Genomic DNA, 20,807 nt, shown 5'->3' on the forward strand with positions numbered 1-20,807 from the left:
GGGGTTGGTTCTTCTAGCCATTCCTTGTGTGTGCGCACATGCGTGCATGCCTGCGTATGCTCACGCACACTTTCTACACCTTGGCTTTCGGCCAAGCCAAGATCACTTCATCAACGCATTAGAGCATAAGATATGATCAAGGGTCAAGGATTTTTTTTCCCCCAAAGACAAGCAGTATAGGTAGCACAGGCCCACCTTTTCAGTCCCAGCCTACTCCTGGGCACCCTTAGACTCGGGACCTAAGCAAATGCTTACTGTTGCTTGTCTTTAACCGTCTGGTTACTTATCACTCAGCTCTTCTGTAGCCAAAGCAGATTCAGCCAACAGCATATATTACTGAAGTCTCTTTGAAAGCTGAATGAACATTAAGTAGATCATGCATTTATTTTTAATGTGATTTCTATTTCAGTCTAGAAAGGGATATAGTATTCACTAAGTGGGCAAACTGGCAGTCCTATAAGGTGCACACTGCCCATCTATTTTACCTTTCTTTCTTTCTATCTATCTATCTATCTATCTATCTATCTATCTATCTATCTATCTATCTATCTATCTATTTATTTATTGAGATGGGCTTTCTCTATGTAAAAAGCCCTGGCTGTCCTGGAACTCACTCTGCAGACCAGGCTGGCCTCCATCTATTTATAGATGTTAAAATATACATGCACAGAAAATGGCCTGTACCTAAGGAAATTTAGAGATTTCACAGCAAACGGGATTTTGAAAGTCTCTTGTAACACTAGACTTGGCGACTCTGGCAGGGGCCCAGCACTGGAGGGGAGTAGTGGATCCTCCATGGAGATGATGGGGCATGGGTGTTTAGTATAGACCACAGCAAACAGCCTGACCACTGGAATCACCAGCAACCATTGACACCGCGGCTGTACCCACTCTCTTCATTTTGTAACAGTTAAGGGGGAAAAAAAGCAATTTTTTTCCCTTTTAAATACGAAGTCTCAATTCATGAAGTAATGCTTTATTATTAAGGCTCATCAGATCATAACACAAACATGCGAGGCGTATTTGTTTTAACATCATTTCTGTAGTTGGACTCCTGGGACTAACTAAACATTGGCAGCTGTTTCTGATGAACCCCAAGTTTATATGTTTAAGGAAGGCCGAACCGCAATGAATGAGTAGACTCTTGGTCATTCTCACCATTTCTTACAATGCTGGCTTAAGTTTTTCCCCTTAGCATCAAGTTAAAAAGTATTATATCAGCCGGGCGGTGGTGGTGCACGCTTTTAATCCCAGCACTCGGGAGGCAGAGGCAGGCGAATCTCTGTGAGTTCGAGGCCAGCCTGGTCTAGAAGAGCTAGTTCCAGGACAGGAACCAAAAAGCTACAGAGAAACCCTATCTCGAAAATCCAAAAAAAAAAAAAAGTATTATATCAAAATATAAAAGTAAATGAAAAAATAAATAAGAATGAAATAAAAAGTGCTGTACCTAAAGGAGTGACTTTGTGATTGTTATTATTTTAAGACACAGAAGAAAAGCATCTAGTCAGTTTGAGTTTTTTTTTTCCCCCTGGTGTCCCTTTAAAGTCCTGGAGCCCACACCCCACACCCCACACCCCACACCCATAGCCCACGTCCATTTAGAGAGAATGCCATTCTCTCCCGTTACCTGGGAAACAGGTCGTCAGGTGTTCCATCAGTGCTTCTTGGGTGACAGGCTTCCTTGAAGAGTTCATTGCCGAGATGGCCAAGCAAAGGATTTCCCCGAGTGGAATAAACTGGGACTGGCTGATGGGGGACATACTGATTGGTGACACATCACCTGCAGAAAGATGAGTTTCAGGTGAGCGGGGTCATTAAAACACACCACGGTGTGCCACATCCCGGCCTCCACCACGCACCCCCCCCTCCCCCCGCGCCCAGGACGACCCTGATCCTTGCACTATGAAGTCAATCAGTTTTGAATGCTGAAGCTTGTTGAGATCACAGCAAATTCTACTTGGGTGGAAAGACTTCCAAGCCCAGTGGCCGCTCTGATAATCTCAACAAGCAAAATCCTCCTTAAAAACCTGAGCTCTCATTTGAATAGTGAGAGTACTAACGTCTTGTAACAAATGAGGCTTTGAAAAAAAAATAACTTCTGCTTTTAGTAGTATGGAGATGATTTAGGAAGCAACCACTGCTCACATTTCAAAAAAAAAAAACGTATTTGTGGTGAGTAACAGTGATTCGTCCTTCAAATGTTGAGGGTCTTTATGTGCTGGGCATCTGCCAGACAAGTTGGGAGCTCACATCGAAAGAGAAGCATCCCTTCCACAGCTGTCTCTGCCTTTGAACAGTTTTATTTAAGTGGAAGAGACAGACACAGAGATCAAGGTGACAGGGCTGAGTGATGGGCGTAGAGCAGAGACTGAGCAGTAAGCTAGGAGGATAATATGGGACAGCAGGATGTTTACCCTCTGAGGGGCCAGTGGAACTCAGAAGCAGGGGACTAGAGGGTTCTTCTTAGGCTTTGAGATCTGAATCTGGCGTCAAGGGGCAGAGGATGGCTGGGGGGTGGGGGACGGGGATGAACTGAGGATGAGGGGAACTACAAGCAAGTGTTTTTCCATGGAGTTGTAAAGAAGGGGCGCAGCTCTGCAGGAGCAACCTCGCAGCCACAGCTAAGTGCTCAAGGCTCTCATCATATGAGGAAGAGTGAGCCTTGGAAGAAACAGAAAGCCCAGATAGAACAGATGTGGCTCTCATGAAGAAAGCCGTGGTGGCCCTGAAGATGACCACCTGGAAGAAAGCAGGGCAGATCAGAGTGAAGTAGAGACCATGGCCCTTAGTATGCATCTCTGCCAGAAGAAGGGATGGTGGAGACTGGAAGGCTGAAAACCTGGCATTGAAGGGTCAGCGATGTGTGTGTGTGTGTGTGTGTGTGTCTGTGTGTGTGTGTGTGTGTGCAGTGCCCAAGGAGGCCAGAAGAGGGCACTGAACCCCCTGCAACTGGAGTTACAGATCATTGTAAGCCACCCAGTGTGGGTGCTGAAAACGAAACTCAGGTTCTCTGGAAGATCAGTACATGGTCTTAATGGCTGAAACATCTCTGCAGCCCCAGCCCTCCCCGCCCCCCCCGTTTTTTGTTTTCTTTTATTATCCCTTAAGCATGCTTTCTCATGTAATAAGCTAACACAGCTGGCCAAAGACAAGACTCCGGTCAGTTTGTAACATTAATCAATATCCTCTCCAAAACATGTTTTGGTGCCCTGAGGTCAATGGGCCTCCCTGCTGTCAGGGGACTTAAAGCTGAGCTTTGACACATCTCCTAGGTTGTGGGAGAGTACAGAAGACCCTAAGGAAAGAACTTGAACCCAACTTTGAAATGATGTAATGAATGAAATTAGGCAACAGAGCTGGAGTTCCCTGAGTGTTGAACCAGTTCAACAGGTGTATGAGACAGAGCAGCGGAAACCAGTGTCCAAGACACGGGGCTTGTACCCATCGCCAGAGCCCAGCGGAGTGCAGGGCTCCCCTCCCCCACGGCATCACTTGGGGACCCCATCAGCTCTGTTATGACGTCCGGTGGATATGAGAGGGGTAGGTGATACTACTAATGGATCAAACTCAAATTCAGAAATCCGAGCAGATTTTTAAAAGATCAGCAGGAAACTAGAAAAACATCTAGAGGAGGATCTGCAAACTCTGGAGCGTTCCAAAAGCAGAGCCCTCTGAGAAGCTTTGATAGCATCTGGGGGAGGAGCAGCCGTAGGAAATAAATACGGGAGACGTACAGCTGCTGCTGGGAGAGTTGGTCTTGTGCAATGTGGGTGGGAGGTGCTCAGTTCGCACTGCAGAACTACATGCTGGGATTGTCTGAGTGAGCAGGTAGACCGCCGTGTGCTGAAGTTACTTTGTTTTAAGGATATGGGCATTGTTTGAACAAAATTCTGGCAGAGATGCTTCTCTGGTCATTTGCACCTCCAGTCAGTAGAAGGGAGGGTGGGGTCTTCCACCAAAGGGGAAAACCAAAGCAGATTCGGGGATCTTCGGAGCGATAGATCACTTGGGAAGCAACACCGTCACCAAGCGTGCTATCGCAAGAAGAATTTCTCAGAGGACCAAGACACAGAAGCACGGTATAGAATTGCTGTAAATGCAGGTTGGAATACTTCATGGTTCTGCAGAGATTACAAAAGACTGCTCTACACAGATGCCTATTAGCGAAACAACTAGTTTCTGCTTGTCCTTCTGCGTTACGGGCCGTTTCTGTCATCTCCTCCGAGGATTTCTTTGCGTTCGCTGCATGCTCACTGGAAGAGGCAGAAACTGTGCCAGTGCCAGGGGTATTTTTGCCAGGACCTCGTTTCACCATAACAAGGACTACGGGCAGTAACTTTTAATGTCGGATACAGAGCAAAGTGGAAATGGGATGTTCGAGATATGTCTCCATACCGACTCATTCTATACTACATTAAGAGCAATTACCTCCCACTCCTCATCCATCCCCAAATCAGTCCACACTGTCTATGCCAGCACTTCCTTGGACCCGCTCCAGAACTCCAGCTGCAGCGACACCTATCCATACCCCCATCTCTACCGCAAACGGCCATCGTCTCTCACCTGGCCTGTTATATTAGCTTCATGGCACTCAGTTTTTCTGCCTTAGTCTTTAACAGCCCCTTTCTTCAGAACAACCAAGCTCCCCCAGAGAAGTCATAAATCATGCCACATCCCGGCACAAAACCCCACAGCTACACGGAAAGAGAAACCCGACTCCGTATGGGTTTCTTCTACAAGGCTCTGCAGTTTGGACCCACCTACCGGCCTCTGTGGAATAAGCCCCCATCTACTCACCACCCACCACCGCCTTTCTTATTCCAGGCTCACAACCTCCTGTTCTTGGATCCTGCCAGGCTTTCCCTAAACTCAGGCAGGCTCTTTGTCGTTTGTATTTTGCTCCTGGCCGGGGGTGCCTCTGGGGTGGACTTTTCCAGGACTGGCCCCTTGTCATTACGTATAGATCAGAAAAGCCATACCCCCAGAGAGCCCCACTCAGACCACCGAAGCCAGTGCTGGACTTCCCTCTCTGAATGTGTGTGTGCACTCACGTTTATAGCTTACTATCTGTCTCATCCACTAAACATGAGCTCCACGAAGAAGGAGACCTGAGCAGCCTGTGCCCAGCGCCTACAACACAGTGCTTACACTAGACAGCCAGTACAGGCTGGGTAGAGGGATACTTTCATTTAATAATGTAATAATACAAAGGGTTTCTAGGTGTATTTTTTAAACCATACTTTAATTCATATTTTGCTAAGCAATTACAAAACAAAGACCAAATATAGTTGGGGTACAAATGTCCAAAGTAGGATAATTCAGATTACTATCAAGCCCAGTATAAGCATTCAAGGTGAACTTCAAATGTGAAAAACCTGAAAATATTCCAGTAGTAAGCGAAGGGCCTTGTTGTTGACATTTTGGACACTGTTTTCAAGTAAAAGACTTTGTGAGCTGGTTAGCATGAGAAAGATAAGTTAGTGGGATGAATGATGAAGGGCACCAAAGGTGGTCTCCGGACCACTAGAGGCGAGAGAGAAGACCGCAGAGCATGAAGGGGCATGCTGAGCTGGAGAGCAGGCTGAGATGAGAGGAAGAGAAGAGCTGAAACCGGATCCTGGTAGACCAGATGGCTTAGCACTCATTCTCACTATTCAAGGCACTTGGTTATGTTTCCATGGGGTCATCATGTGACATGTTTGTGTGAGTCACTCTTCTGTGACTACAGGATAAACTGGTGCTGGCGACTGCCACTCCCACATCAACCAGGAAGGCCTGACACAATAGGACACCCTAGATGCCAGCTGGCTGTAGCTTCCGGTCTACCTGTCTACACTCCTCACTTTCCCCCTTGGAGCATGTCACTGTCTAGCACAAACATTTTCACTATCTGAATCTCTCTGTTTTCTCTTCCAACTTCTGGGCAGTTACTTTAGTTGGAATTATTTTTACCAATACACACACACGCACACACACACACACAGCCTGAATTCAGAATCAGTTATTCTGCTTCTTCATGTCCTGTGTTTCACTGTAAATGTTCACTTAGTCTCTTCTGTGGGTGGAATTCATACCCCAGATACTCAACTCACACACCATATTCCCATTCTCAACAATTGGTTGGGAAACGGGGTTGTTTAGAATTGGGAAACTCCTCCTCTGTGAAGGCACTGGGATGTGCACAGCTAAGAACTCACTCATGTAATATTCTTCATGTTCACCCGCTCTATGTTGGAACAGCGTGTGTGCTATAGTGCACACACAGAAGGCGGGCATAAACTATAGGAACTACTTAGCACCTTCTACTGCATGGCTCCCGGGATTGGAACTCAGGTCATCAGGGCAAAGCACTTTTACCAACCAAGCCATTTGACTGGCCCAGAATCCAGCCTGTTAAGATAGATATGGTTCATTATCTGGTAGCCTGCTTCCATATCTGTAGAAGAAAGGTTTGGATGAACTTGTAGTTTGCCTTCTTCCAGCTCCAAAGGTCTGTGGTTCTCTGCAAATTCAGCGGGATTTGGGCAGAGAATCAACTCACAATACATTTCTCATGCCCGCCTCTATTTCCAGAGTTCTTAGCTGTGTAGAAATCACTTCCCTGCTGATGTGATCTGGAAGAGGCCTTCATTTATAAAGAAATGGCTAGCTATGTCAACTATCATCTTTTCCCCTTGTGTAATAAAACCGTCACGGTTTGTTCTAACTCAAGTCTGCTTGAGCTTTGCTCCTCGGGACCAACGTACCTTCCCTTCCTCGCCTCCGCCAAATTAACACTAGCATTAAAATTATGGATGCCAGTAAAATTACCACATGCAGCAGCTATGGCGGCTCCTCATAAAAAGTCTGAAATGCTCAGAGCCCATGGGGAGGAGACAGCTTTATTCCGTCCCGCAGAATGTGCTACCTTTGCCAAGTTTTATCTCAGATGCCCCTGGGCGTGGGGAAATCATCCGCTCGCTAAGGTTACAGTCAAGTGAATAATTTCTCTGGTGCGCAGCCTCAGACAAATCTTGTGTTTTACAATTTAATTCAATTTATTAACCCCGATTTTATGTGTAAATGCTGCTTGGTTCTTTTAACAGAAGATCTACTGCGGCATTGTCCAAACGTTCTTCTAGAAAAGCACGTATCCCTTTCCCATATTTACTCGCGAAGACCACAGCGGCCTGCTGAGGGGACAGAGCATATGGCTTCCATTAGCTTACGTGCCGCTAAGAAAGTTTCTTTGGAACCAGATTACTGGTCTTGACTTTCAACTGTTTGCGCTGAAATCTGGAAGAAAACTGACATTGAAAACGGCACTTTTACTAGTCTACTGTAAGTTTGTTTTCAAATGCCACTGGCTTCAAAACTTAAAGGCAGGGCCCTTATTGCAATAGGCAATGAAGGAAACTTGGCAATTAAGAAGAGGAGAGTGTTTGGTCCTTTGAACTTCTAGGGCAGCCTTTCCTGCTTCATTTTAACCCCAACAGTTCTCTGACACAAAATCCAATTCTTAAGCTGTTATTTGAGGAAACTGTTTGCACTCAAAACAGGAGAGTAAGGAGGAGGGGCCTATTATTGAGGCTGAAGCTGATCATGACGTTGTTATGACTTCCGAAGAAATTTCTAACGAGAGCTGAGCTAAGAGCAATTGTGGTGACTTATCGCGCACACACCAAAATGAGTCAGTGACCTCGTGTTACCCAGAATGCTCGGCTCTTGGCTGTATGGCGCAGACAGGTGCAGCTGGGTGGGATTAATCAGCTCATTGGTTTCCAGGAGAAAGCATCGTCTTTCTAGCTTCTGACCTTCCATTTGTCATCTTAGCTACCGAGTCTCAGTACTCAGTACCTTAGTTACTTGGGTTTCTTGCTACTGAGACCTGGGTGCTGTTGGAAAGTTGTCATAGAATAAGGAGAGGTTAAAAGCCTAGAGAAGGACAACAGTGGACAGCAGTGGGTGAAAACCACCTCGGCATAATAAGAATCATCTGTCCTAATCACAGCAGTTAGGAGCGCTTTGGACCACTTGCCCGTTGGCTATAGATTTATAGCCGAAGAATTAGAAGGGCGCTATGAGCTATCGGAAGAGTTACATTCTTCAGAACATCAAATCTTAGCTAAAACTCCATGGTGTAAGCCACCCACTGCCCCTGGGTATGTGTGAGAAATCAGGGGTAGAAAGCAGCAGACTGCCATTTCCACATCAGGCAGTCAAGTGTATGGACAAATGAGAAGGCTCTGCACATCAGAACAAGATCAGGCTTGGCTCTACTTCCTACCACGATGGTGGTGATACCAGCTACTTCCCTGCTCTCTGCTCCCTGACTCAGAACTCAGTTAAAATGAACTTAGTTATAAATTAGCTCTATCTCCCTGACCTGAGATAGAAATCACGAGAAAATGCCAGTCTTGGCCAACAACAACTAATACATCCCCTGAATATACGTAGTTCTGTATGGTACATATTTAACGAGTGTTCCCATGGAAAGCACAGTCTTCCTTTAGAGGGAGTGCCTCAAACAGAACCGACTCTAAATTTCTCGTGGAATTCCTAGTCATCTACTTCTCCTCCATTTCCACCATCCAGCCAAACCCTGCCTGTCTGTAAAGATGTACCAGGTGTTCCCATTTCTATTGATGAAGATTTTCAACTATAATTTAATAAAGCGGCCTGACATTTGCAGGACTGTCCTTGACGTCAGGCTCCCCAGGGCTGTGTCTCGGCCTCTGCATTCCTGCTTCATCAGCTGAGGGATCCGGACTATGCTGTGATGGATTTCTGTGAAACACAGCTGCTACTCAACAACCCAGCCTAATTAAATACAGGTCAGATGTGGTTAGGACGGCAGTTCCCGGAGTATAGCACCCTGGACGGAACAGTTGCCACGCCACACCAGCCTCCTTTCTCGACTGCCACCTTCCGTCCCCTTCTGACAGCCAGAGAGGTGGATGTTGAACTGAGTGAGAAGAGTTCTGAAAGACAGAGAACGTTCTGCGGCTTTGAACAGACTCAGAGAACACGCCAACTCACGGTAGCACTAAATAACTTTCCTCCCTAAATGTCAGGACAGTGACAAAACCCAGTAACTCTGTTCTTATACCATGAGATTGAGATCCCAGCCCTGCGATTGATTAGTTACACCACAGGGGGAAAGTGGTTTAATTTTTCGTGTCTCGATTTCTTCGTTTTTTTGCAAAGTGTCTACGGCAATGGTTCTCAGCCTTCCCAATGCCGTGACCCTTTAATACAGCTCCTCGTGTTATGGTGACCCCATCCATAAGACTGTTTTTGTTACCGCTCCATAACTGTAATTTTGCTAGTGTTATTAATTGTAATGTAAATATCTGATATACAGGGTATCTGATATCTGACCCCTGAGAACCACTACTCCATAGTGACACTGACCTCACAGTGATTGAGGGGATTAGATGAAACAATAGATGTTGAGCATACTGCCCTGGAGACCTAATATTTAATAAATAGTAGCTAGTATTAAAAATATATAATCTTCTAGCCTGTCTAAATTTAATCCATTTCTTTTTTCATCAGTACTTGAATTATTCCAACAGAAAATTAATTTAGCTAGAAAAAGAAGTTAATTTAGCCATAGAAATTAATTTAGTTATAAAAAACCCTCTAGCTGGGCGATGGTGGCGCACGCCTTTAATCCCAGCACTTGGGAGGCAGAGGCAGGCGGATCTCTGTGAGTTCAAGACCAGCCTGGTCTACAGAGCTAATTCCAGGACAGGCTCCAAAACCACAGAGAAACCCTGTCTCGAAAAACCAAAAAAAAAAAAAACCCTCTAAAAGATACCTTAGCCCATGCTAAGGAGGGTAGTGGTCCTCCTTACACTGACGACGAAGAGTGTTCTCCTGATACTTAGGTAAGAGAGCCTGCTCTTAGGAAATGGGATATTTCCACTGAGACACAGGGGTCTTGTAACTTCTGGGCCAGGAGACAATGGCCTTAGAGCAAACACGAGACATGGATGTCACTAGGGTGGTAGAGAAATCTGGCCCTTTTCAAAACACTGGCTGAACCAGTTCTTCACCCAAACTGCCTAAGAAATAGCTCCTTGTACTAAAGATGGGTGGCACTAGGAGTTAGAGCACTTCAGATGGTCACTGGGAGTCTTGTCACCAGCATGGCTGCCCCTTAGGGACAAGGTCCCACAGCAGTCCAAAAAATGTGACTTTCACACAAAATTCAGGATTTTGTTTGCTCCTTACTTAGAGACGACTTGCCCAATAAAATCAAAGAAAACTGTTATTGAGGGCCGCACTTAAGAGCTCCACCCTCACGTTTGTTCCGATGACACCGGTCCTATGCCACAGGCATGGATGGCTTTCTCAGCTGTCACTGCACCTCGGTGTGACAACAGTCGTAATTTCCGAAGCCTCACATGACTTCTGAGGTTTTCCCTAGCATTAATCTTCCCTGTGGAAATTCGTCTTAAAATTTAATTTAGTCTTTAAGATGTATTTATTTGGGCCTCTTTGGGGGAGGTAGTTAGGGTATGTAAATCTACATCGTCTATGATTAAATGAGGACACTCATAAGCAATGCTGCAACACTTGGATTCTTCCAGCTATTTGGGGTCTATCATAAGATGTTACTGACTGTGGCTCCCTGTCAGCGCTGTAAACACCAGGAATGGTTCCCCTAACAACTGTACTTTGGTACTGACTCTCTGACCCCTGCCATACTCCTCTCCCATCCCCAGTCTCTCATGGGCTCTATTCTCTTCTCTTCTTTGAGAGATTGACCTTTTCAGCATCTGCTAATTTATTAGAACCTATTTCATTTGTCCTTTCGTGAGTGGCTTGTTTCATTTAACACGATGCTTTCTGAGTCTACCGAAATTAATAGTGTATTATTTTAAGTACAAGGTAAGTTGATGTTTTTTCCGTAACTTCCTGCTGAGCTCTTTCTGCACGTGGAAAGCGAGAGGCGATGTGAATTGTAGATTGAGCATACATTTAAAGTCCTTGATTTCAATGAGTACAGGTCAGACATAAAAATGTGAGGAAAAAAAAAAAAACCCAAAATGTTCAAATTAGTGTTTAAAGAATCCTTTGAAGGACTGTAGCAAAAATGAGAACAAAAGACAAAAATGCATGACTAGCGGATTGTTCAAAGGACCCTAGCCATGGGCGCTGACACACAGGCTTGGGAGACAGTAGGAGGACCGCAAGACAAGGGCAGTCTCGGTTACATAGCAAGTTCAAGACCAGCTTTGGCTACATGAGACCCTGTCTCAAAAACAAAGACAAAATGAAAACAAGACCCTCTAAATTAGACTCCAGTGGCTGAAGCAATGACAACAGCTGACACATGGAGTCTCATGAAGTTAAAAAGTGTCACCCTCGCAGAGGAACGCTAACTGAATAAAGAAACAGCATTTGCTAGCTGTGTGTGTGACACAGGATGACAGTCTTCAGTACCCAAAACCGACAAAGGTCTGAAACAACAAGAAATTAAAGGAACTAATCAATAAATGGGACGATGAAACAGATAGTTCTCAAAAGATGAAACAAAACAGCCAATAAACGGAGTCATCAGAGAAGTACAAATTAAAACTAGATTGATACTCCATCTCACCCCATTCAGAACGGCAATCATCAAATTTAAAAAATGCTGGCAAAGATGTGGACAAAAGGCTACTCTCTGTTCTACTGGTGGGAATGTAAGCTAGTCCAACGTCTATAGATAAAAACATGTATTTTTAAGAGAGAGAGTTCCCCCAAAAAATTAAACATAAAACTGTTATATGATTCAGATATTACCCATCCTGGGTATTTATCCAAAGGACCAAAGGACTCAAGTAATCACAGAGACACTGACAACGCTGTTCACAGTAGCTAAATTATGACACCAACTCAGGTATATAACAACAGAGGAATGGAAACAAAACGTGTATGTGTAAGCTCACACACACACACAAACACAAACACACACCCCCACACAGACATTTTAGCCCTAAAGAATGAGGTTACATAGTTTGCAGGAAAATGGGTGCCACTGGAGACCATCGTATTCAGACAATGAAATCAATCTCAGAAAGACGAATAGCATATTTTTCTCTTGTCTGTGGTAGTTAGATTTTACAGAGATACATAAAATCATGTACATTACACGTGGCATGAAAATAGCAGGGAAACTGGACAGGGGCCTAGCAGGAGGGAAAAGGGGGAGAAAAAGGAAGCTAAGGAGGTGGAGGGGTGCAGAGACACGAGGCACCATAACTTCTGCACAAAGATGTCCCTGTGTGATGACGCCTGTACAATGACCACACACAACGGAAACCCAAAGGAAGGGAGATCGGGTGGACGAACAAACTTCATGTTGCGGCAATTTCCTCCACTGGGAGAGTTTATGTGGAAGAGAGGGTCTTAAAGGGGGGCTCCAAGGATCAGCAGCACTAGCAGGCTGTGGGGTTCCTCGGCAAGCGCTCTCCTGACCAAGCATCCTTTGAGACTGACTTAGCATCCTCAACCATAACGAACCAAAGCACCCTTAACCATAACGAACCAAAGCATCCTTAGTGATGAGAAAAGAAAGACAACACGCTTTCTTTCCCTTGGTGGAAGGGTGAACTGTGCGCATGGCCGCAACCACAGAGAGAGAAGAGGGGACCTGCCAATGGAGACTTGGACTTCTTTTAAAACATTCCAATTATGCAAATTACATAAAGGACCTAATACTCTGAGACATATTGTTACTAAAGAACAATATTGAAACTACATTTGGGGAGGTGGCAAAAAAAAATCATATTTTCAGATGCCGTTTTTGTGCTACTGAATGCAATCCGGTAAGTATTTTTATCATTTTTTTAAAAAGATTTTGTGTGAAAAGCTCATGGATGTTATAAAAAAAATAATAGCCCTGTAATAATCAAAATCCTAAACCGGATCCTAATGAAATATACCAACTTTGTGAGTTCATAGAAGCCTCAATGTGATGCTGTTCTTAGAAAGCCTCTGGCTCTGAGGGTGTAAATAGGACTCCCTTACCCTTGACTGGGGGGCATGTGGTCTCTGAGTGTGTAAATCGGACTCCTTCAGCCTTGAGTGTGATATATATGGGGTCCCAGGACAAATAACACACACACACACATCTCATGAACTGTATATTAAACAGAAGAGCCAGGCAGTGGTGGTGGCCCATGCCTTTAATCTCAGCACTTGGGAGGCAGAAGTAGGCGGATCTCAGTGAGTTTGAGGCCAGCCTGGTCTACCAGGCAAGTTCCAGGACAGCCAGGTCTGTTACACAGAGAAATCCTGTCCAGAAAAAAAAAAATGAAGAGGAAAAATAATCCGAGGATCTTTTTCCCTTTGAGGAGTGAGAGAGACATGCAGATAATGGAAATGCCAAGCACTCTAGTTACTTCCTAGCTTCCGATCCATAGCTGCTGACTGTCCGGCCCCAGCGCAGCAATGGCTCATGATGGTGGGGTCACATGCAATGGGCAGCCTCCAGGGGAGAGTTCCGACTGCCTGAGATGAAGGTGGAGGGCACGCTAACAGTAAGACCACTTCTCAGAGGTCCGCTTGCCCAGGTCACAGGTGGTATCGACATTTTTAACATATATAGATATATCATTTTTTTTTTCATACAACAATTTTTGAAATAAAAGCAGGGGAAACCTACCTGACCCTTTCTGGACTGGCTCCATTCCCCAGGTAGCTTTGATGCTAAAGCCTGGTGCATGCTAGGGGAACGCATCCAAGCCCAAGAAGGAGCCAGTAACAGAAATGAACGTCCTAGAATCTGTAATAAGAAGAGAGAGTAAACGTTCGAGCAATCGTATCCTAAACGAGCATTTCAGATTGGTTACTGCAGGCCTGTGGAACACAACAACAAACCGGCGCTTTACCTTGGAAGGTATAAATATTTGAAATGGGCTAAAGAATCCTGGGCTCTTCTTACAAATCAGGGCTTGTGACGCAGAGACAAGTTCCGTCAAAAGCACCTACCAAAGGCTCTGTGGGTGTACTTTGCTGGTAATGGTTTTACAAACGGAGGGGGGGACGAATCATCTTTACCACCCTTTCGTCCTATTTGCGTGAAACGGCTGGATCCTGATGCAGGCACGCCTAGCCCACAGATCCCAGCCGTGAGGACTGAGCCAATATCCCACTGCGGTGTCTTGGGATCTGCAGCGTCATTCCTCTTCCGATGCCTTCTCTGCAAAGTGAAGTCGCAGGGACCAATCAGCCTGACTTCTCACTCCCCTGCCCAGAATCCTTTGTGAGCTGAAATGAGTCATCGCTCCCAGAAAAGCTACAGCCTGTGTGTGTGTGTGTCTGTTAGCTCCTTTGTCTGTGCGGTGCAGTGTAGGGACTTGGCGGGCAGGACAGACCCCAGGTGCGGAGGGGCTAAGGAGCACACGCTCCTCTCCAAGGGACCCAGACACCGTCACATGCATTACTTTCCCCGACACATTTGTTTTTTTAATCACCAAAAGTAAAAGGGCACATACCTCCAAAATGCTTGAAGAAAGAACACACACATAAAATTTGATCAGGCATCATATACTCAACAAACTGCAATCAAAGACCTGCTACATTGTCCTATTTTTTGTTTGTTTGTTTATTTTTAGGGCGGCTCTATAGCACACCAAATCAAAGTTCAGCCGCAGTGAGCTATTTGCCATGAATTCCAGTTACTGCGCAAGTCTCTGCAAACCCGAGGCTCAGTCACCCTGTCAAGCTGCTGCCCGGGCAGCAGCGGTGCAGCTCCACCACTGCCCATAAAGGCAGCATCGGGGAATGAGGTCACTATGTCAGGAGCTCAGGCGCAGCTCCAGGCTCTCTGGAGCTCACAGCACAACTGATAGGAGTCAACAGGATTTGTGGTTTTGTGTCGCAGCTTTGTCTGCTTTTCAAAAATTTTAAAAAGAAATCCTAATGTCTAAGATCAGGAAGGGAAGAAAAAAAAATCAATTCCGTGTCTATGCAAAAAAAAAAAATGTCTTGTTCGTTGCACCATCTGTAGCAAGCTCATTATTAGCCCACGCTGAATACCTCCTACATTTGTGTGTGTATGTGTTATATATAAACACGTACAAACATACAATGATACACACACACACACACACACACACACACACACACACACCAGACTCTATAGGGCAGAATTACTTAGACAACATTCGGCTTTGTACTGACAGATGAAACGCCATCACAGTGTTCTCAGGCAGAGAAGAGGATGAAGGTGCATGGAAGACATCAACCATCACACAAAGCTCAGAGGGAAAAAAAATGGAGTATGGAGAAAAAGAATAATAACGAAGAAAGAAATGAACAATACTGTATTCAAACAGCATCACCCAGTCCCCTAGACAGCCTTACTCTCTCACCTCAGAACCAAACAGACACACCCATCAGTGACCCCACTCTCACTACCAGACAGATCTGGGCTGCAGATGATGTCTGGACAGCAAGTTCACGGCTTCCTCATGAACACAGCAGCCAAACTACAGAGAGAAGGTACCGCGGAAGCTAGTCACTACAAACACGAAGTCCCCAACACGGTCCTTCCAATTTACTTCCATCCTTCCTTTCTCAAGATAGGATCTTATTCTGTAGCCCAGGCTAGCCTGAAACTGCCTGTGATCCTCCTGCCTCAGTCCCAAACGTTCTGTGACGATGAGGATGATGAGCATTAACCCCCATACCTGACAGCTCTTCCAAACTACTGAGCTGGGAGGCTCCCTAGGTAGATCAGCAGGCTGGGCCACCTGAACCTTGTTGTGCCATTTCTTTGCTTCAGCCTATTCAGAGACACACTACCATGAAACTCAGGTCCTATCTCAAGCCACTCTCTGGCAAGTGTCAATCAGTTTTCTCCCCTATAGGGAGTGATTCCCAGTCTGGCCTTGGGAAGCTGTGACAACATTCAACCCTCTTTGGCCTGTCAATACATCCAATAGCTACAAATATCCATCAGCCTGGTTCCTATACGCCAGACTGCCTCTTCTCTAGTTGCTTGCCACCTTAGATGCCAAGTAAGTATGGGATGCAGACTGTGTATTCATTTATTGCTAGATTGATATGTTTGACTCCAATGTTAAGCAAACAAATCAGAAGCTTTGGTGACTGTCATCTTCTGGCTCTTTTCACACCCTCAGTCCCCGTGAGTTTCTTCCTTTGCTAACTCTTTCCATGCTGGGGACACCAGGGTTCCACCTGTGGCACTTTTGAGGCTTTGCCATGAACCCCACTAATCAATGAGTGTAGTAGATGTTATCTACTGTGTATCCCCAACAATCCCTCGATAACTATCACTAAATTAGGCAATGCTTTGACTTACTGAATCCTTTGACATATCAAGGCTTCATGCACTTAAAAAAAACCTATGAATTATACCATTTATGCTTTTTTTTAGAAATGGTTTGGTCTTGAATTTCCCCTTCTAAAGTATTCTTAACTCTCTCCTCCTGGTCAGTCACTGTAGTTCTGAACCTGGGGCTCAGGACTGGAGCTTTTTATCAATGCAACCCTCAAATAATCAATTCTCTTTAAATATAGCTGAATCCTTTATTATAAATCCAGAAAAATCTACCCAATGCATCTATGAAGGTCAGTCTTCATTGTCAATATAACTGGATTAAGAATCACCTAGGACATGGGCAGGGGTAGCATATGACTTTAATCCCAGCACTTGGGAGGTGGAGGCAGGCAGATCTCTATGAGTTCAAAGCCAGCCTGGTCTACAAAGCAAGTTCCAAAACAGTCAGGGCTGTTCCACAGGAAAACCCTGTTTCAGGGGGAAAAGAAAAAAACCGCCACCACAACAAAATAATCAGCTAGGCGACACACTTCCAGGTGTCTGTTAGCGGTTTCCAAAGAGATTCAGCTGAGAAAGAAAGATCACTGAATATGGGAAGCCAGCTGAACACCAGTATCTGTCTTTCCCCTTAGTTACTATGGATTCGATGTAGTCACCTTCCTTTCTGCCACCATGACAACGTCATTAGCCCTCACAGCCTAAGGCCCTCCAGAGAAGTATCAGACCGTTGTGCCTACTATTAACAGCTAAAGATTCCACTTCCCTCTTTGTCTATTAATGTCAAATCAGTGAATAAGCAAAAATAAAAGCCCAACTACCCAAGTGGATAGAAAACAACCACTAAAGATGTGTTCGAAGTTTCCAATATCTAAATATAAATGTCTCCACCCAGATATGGGTCTTTTCTGTTCACAGATAGAAGCACCTAACCCTTACAAGGAGCCTGAAAGATAAGTTCCGGTAAGATTTCCATTTTTAAAAGAGTCAACCTGCCTCCTTCCTGATGGTACAACCAATGAGTGCAACGCAGGATCTGAATCCCAGACAGTTGGCACACACGCGAATGCTTATACACTATCTCTCAACATAATAAATAACCATCAGAAAAAAAACATTTAAGAAACATATACCTCAAATTTTAAATTAAAACCAAAGCCAACTGCTGACTTAGCATGTGAGGCCAAGGTGGCTAATGTCACAGGTCAGATTCTATCAGTAACAGGTGGCTCTATCCAGGTCTAGAGAGTCTGGTCAGCTGCACTCTGGCCTCAGATGGATAATTCAAAATACCTGTCAACGCTACAAACAAGCTTTCTTTGCTGTTCTGGTAATAGCAGGATGAACTGTATGACAGATATCTATTAGCCTCAATTCAGAAACGTATGCAAGAAAGGCTGTGGTGATAGCTCCCTTGACCAAGAGCTTGCCTTGCAAGTATAAGTGTCCAAATTCAGTGCCTAGAACCTTTAAAAAAAAATAAGCCTTATATAATGTCAGCCACGGAGAGGCAAAGACAGGCAGATATCTGGAGCTCACTGCCCCACTAGCCTAGCTTACTTTGTGAACTCCAGGTCAATAGCAGACCCCGTCTCGATTGTCCTCCAGCTTTCACAGGCGTGTGTGCACCTGTGTGTGCGCACATGCAGCCACGCACACACGCGCAAAATAATAACAGACAAGAAAAACACTTGAGACAAGTTTTAGACAACAGAGAGCATTGAAGGTCAAAAGTGACCCTCCGTCATAACGAGCAGCCCCCTCCCCCTCCGCCGCCTGCCTTCAGTCCCTGAAGTCATGGCTTCAGGGAGAGCGATGGTTTACAACCATCATCCAGGGGATCCCACAGGTGACCTGCCCAGTTGACAAGATGTGAAGAAGAGGCGGTGCTTGGCACTGGAATGCCTCCTTGGCAGAAGAGTAAACTCCAGCGGTGGCCCGGAAGGACAGAGTCCTGAGGAGTTGTAATCAACGCTGGGATGACTAACCGTCTGGCAAAGGCTTTGGGCTGCTCCCCGTGAAAAAGGAGAGAGCAGTGCACACAGCCTTGAATCAACTGAAAATATCTGCAGGAAGCTTCACTGTAACCTTGTATGGTTACCAGGGATAGTTTAAATACGTACAGGATTGGCATACATGATTCACGGAGTGTACACTTTTCTTCACAAACAAATGACTTCTCCCTTCAGAAGCTCAAAATACGCCAGAGTAGAAAAGAAACTCACACCTGACTACAAAGAAATACAGGGCAGGACCTGTCAAAGGCGAGGTGGCTCGGGGAGCATCTGGAGAACTCAGGAGGAAAGAACTGGGGCTGGAGCAGACGGGAATGATGTCAAAGGAGAGGTGAACCTCTTCCCGAACCTGCAAGGTCAAAGAAGAAAGAAAGGCACCCCCACTAGACCATAAGCTCTGGAAAAAGAGGAGTTTTTTTTGCAGGCTTTGTGTTAAAACTGTGTTCCCAGAAAGTGCCTTGCCCGAACGACCTAAGTATTAAGCATACACTGAAGGAAGGAGTTACCAAGATGAGGAGTTTCCAGAGTGGGGTAGAGAACAAGCCTCGTGGGGCTGAGTACTCATTCCGAGAAGGAAAGGGAGAGCGGGCGAAATGGGCGGTGCAGGATCAGGGCAGGGGCATCCTACGGGGCAAGAGAAGGATCTGCCTTACAGTTGCAGCGAATTCTACTAGGCGTTTGTGAACTAGTTAAATTGTATCCCTTAGAAGCCTTTCACCTATGTGAACCTACACTCTGAAAATAAAGTTGCTGCTAAGCTTTTGGCAACCGGCTAAAGATGAAGACACGTTGACTACAGCTTTATCATTCACAGGAGAGGGAGAGGGACCCACAAGAACGAAGGAAGATGATGACTTCCGATTTGAAAGGAGACACCAAGGAAGGCATGGTGAGGCCTGGCGAGAGCTTCAGGGAGACTGAGGAAGGAAAGGGACACAGCACAGGTGCATATGGAAAGATGGAAAAAGAGGAAAGACAGGGCCAGCTCACCAGGCAGCAAAGTAAAGATAAATAGAGATGATGTGGTTAGAAGGTTCATGGTGTTTTAGAGAAGGGCTGGCTTCCTGTCTAGATTGGCTAAGATGGAGATACACACACACACACACACACACACACACACACACACACATGCACGCACGCGCAAGCATATGAGAGAGACAGAGACAGAGAGAGCCAAGCTGTAAGCTTGTGAAGGATATTAAACTGATGGATAAGTGCATTGCAGGTATATATATAATACACACACACACACACACATATGTATATATTGATAGCAAGGTTTCTTTGGAAGCAAGTATACAATGGACCCAATGAAAGAAAATACCCATTGAGAAGTGGCTTTTACGTTCACCTGTTGTGAGAGACCAGACAATATGTATAAAGCTTCATCAGTGAAGAAACTGACCAGTGGGTATAAGAAATGAGCTATTCTTTGAGAAAATACCAACCAGATTTTCTAGCATGAATAAATTAGGGATTATCCAACATGCAATTGAGAAGCTGTGTAGCTCAGTGGTATAGCGCTTGCTAGGAGGCATGAGGGTCCAGGTTCAATTCCCAGCATAGGGAAGGAGGGACGTGCATTCCTTGGAGCGTCACACACCTAACACTGACTGTCCAGACTCCATACAAAAGCCTGGGCCAGAGCAGAGGCCTGGCATCTGGAGTATTGTGCGGTGTGGAATATTAGTGCAAACTGTGAAAAGAAATCATAGAAGAGAATCCTCCACAGAATAATTCCCGAGGGCCAGCACCAGCTCGGATTTCCCTGGCTGCACAAAAGCCGATAAAAAGACACAACTTGAAAATTCAACAAGAGAAACTTTAAGGAAAACAGAAAGTTCCAGAGTTTCCAGGGCCTCTCTAGTTCAGGATTTACTGAGCTAAGTGTATTTCTAGAATGAGAGAAGAAACAATTTCAATTAAAGTTGGATTAGATGCAACCGAGGATGGAAAAGGCAATTAAGTATCTGAAGAGCAAACATTCTTGGTCTTCCTCCAGGTAGGAGAGGCCGCAGACACGAGGATCCGGCGAGGGTCTGACCACTCTGCTTCCCGGCTTTGCAGCAGGCTTTTTAACAGAATGGTTCTCACGGGTCAGACTAGAGCAAGGATGGGTGAGACCTTGGAGACAGCAGAAGCTATCTAGTACCTTGTCCTTTGACAGGGGACGATGTCACAGCCTAAACGGGCGAGCAGGCTTGATCAGGTGACAGAGTTAGAAGCTAAGCCGAAACTAGCACCCTGTCTTTTGGTTGTGTGTTACTCTATCAACTATATTAAATATTAGTTTATAAATACCTTAAAAGAAAGTTAATACCTATTACCTTATAAAATATATGAAAGGAGGCTACACTCTAAAGCTTCTCCAGATATCTTTCAGATAAGAAAATACAAATTAAATATGCAGATTCCAAAGTACAGTGTGATATCCACTATTTTTTTTCTTGCTTTTAGCTCCTCTAACCAACATCTGAAGACAAGAAAGGAAAAGAAGGAGGCACGGGGCTGAG

General features: G+C 45.2%; 1 protein-coding gene across 5 annotated transcripts in view; it reads right to left on the reverse strand.

Annotated features, from left to right (window-relative positions):
• Positions 1 to 20,807, reverse strand: part of Stox2 (storkhead box 2) — a 225,185-nt gene that overhangs the window by 21,818 nt on the left and 182,560 nt on the right. For 2 of the 5 annotated variants that reach the window (XM_005362589.2, XM_026786945.1), the window contains exons 2-3: positions 13,640 to 13,759; positions 1,628 to 1,780 (exon numbers count right to left, since the gene is read on the reverse strand). In XM_005362589.2, coding sequence (XP_005362646.1) covers positions 1,628 to 1,780; positions 13,640 to 13,664 — 178 coding nt within the window. In that variant the 5' untranslated portion in view covers positions 13,665 to 13,759. Of the gene's footprint in view, positions 1 to 1,627; positions 1,781 to 13,639; positions 13,760 to 13,865; positions 14,081 to 20,807 lie in introns of those variants that run through there. The other 3 variants (XM_026786944.1, XM_005362588.3, XM_026786946.1) reach the window with 2 other exon arrangements.

The sequence above is a fragment of the Microtus ochrogaster genome, linkage group LG7_11, assembly GCF_000317375.1.
Source record: "Microtus ochrogaster isolate Prairie Vole_2 linkage group LG7_11, MicOch1.0, whole genome shotgun sequence".
Classification (NCBI taxonomy): Eukaryota; Metazoa; Chordata; class Mammalia; order Rodentia; family Cricetidae; genus Microtus; species Microtus ochrogaster.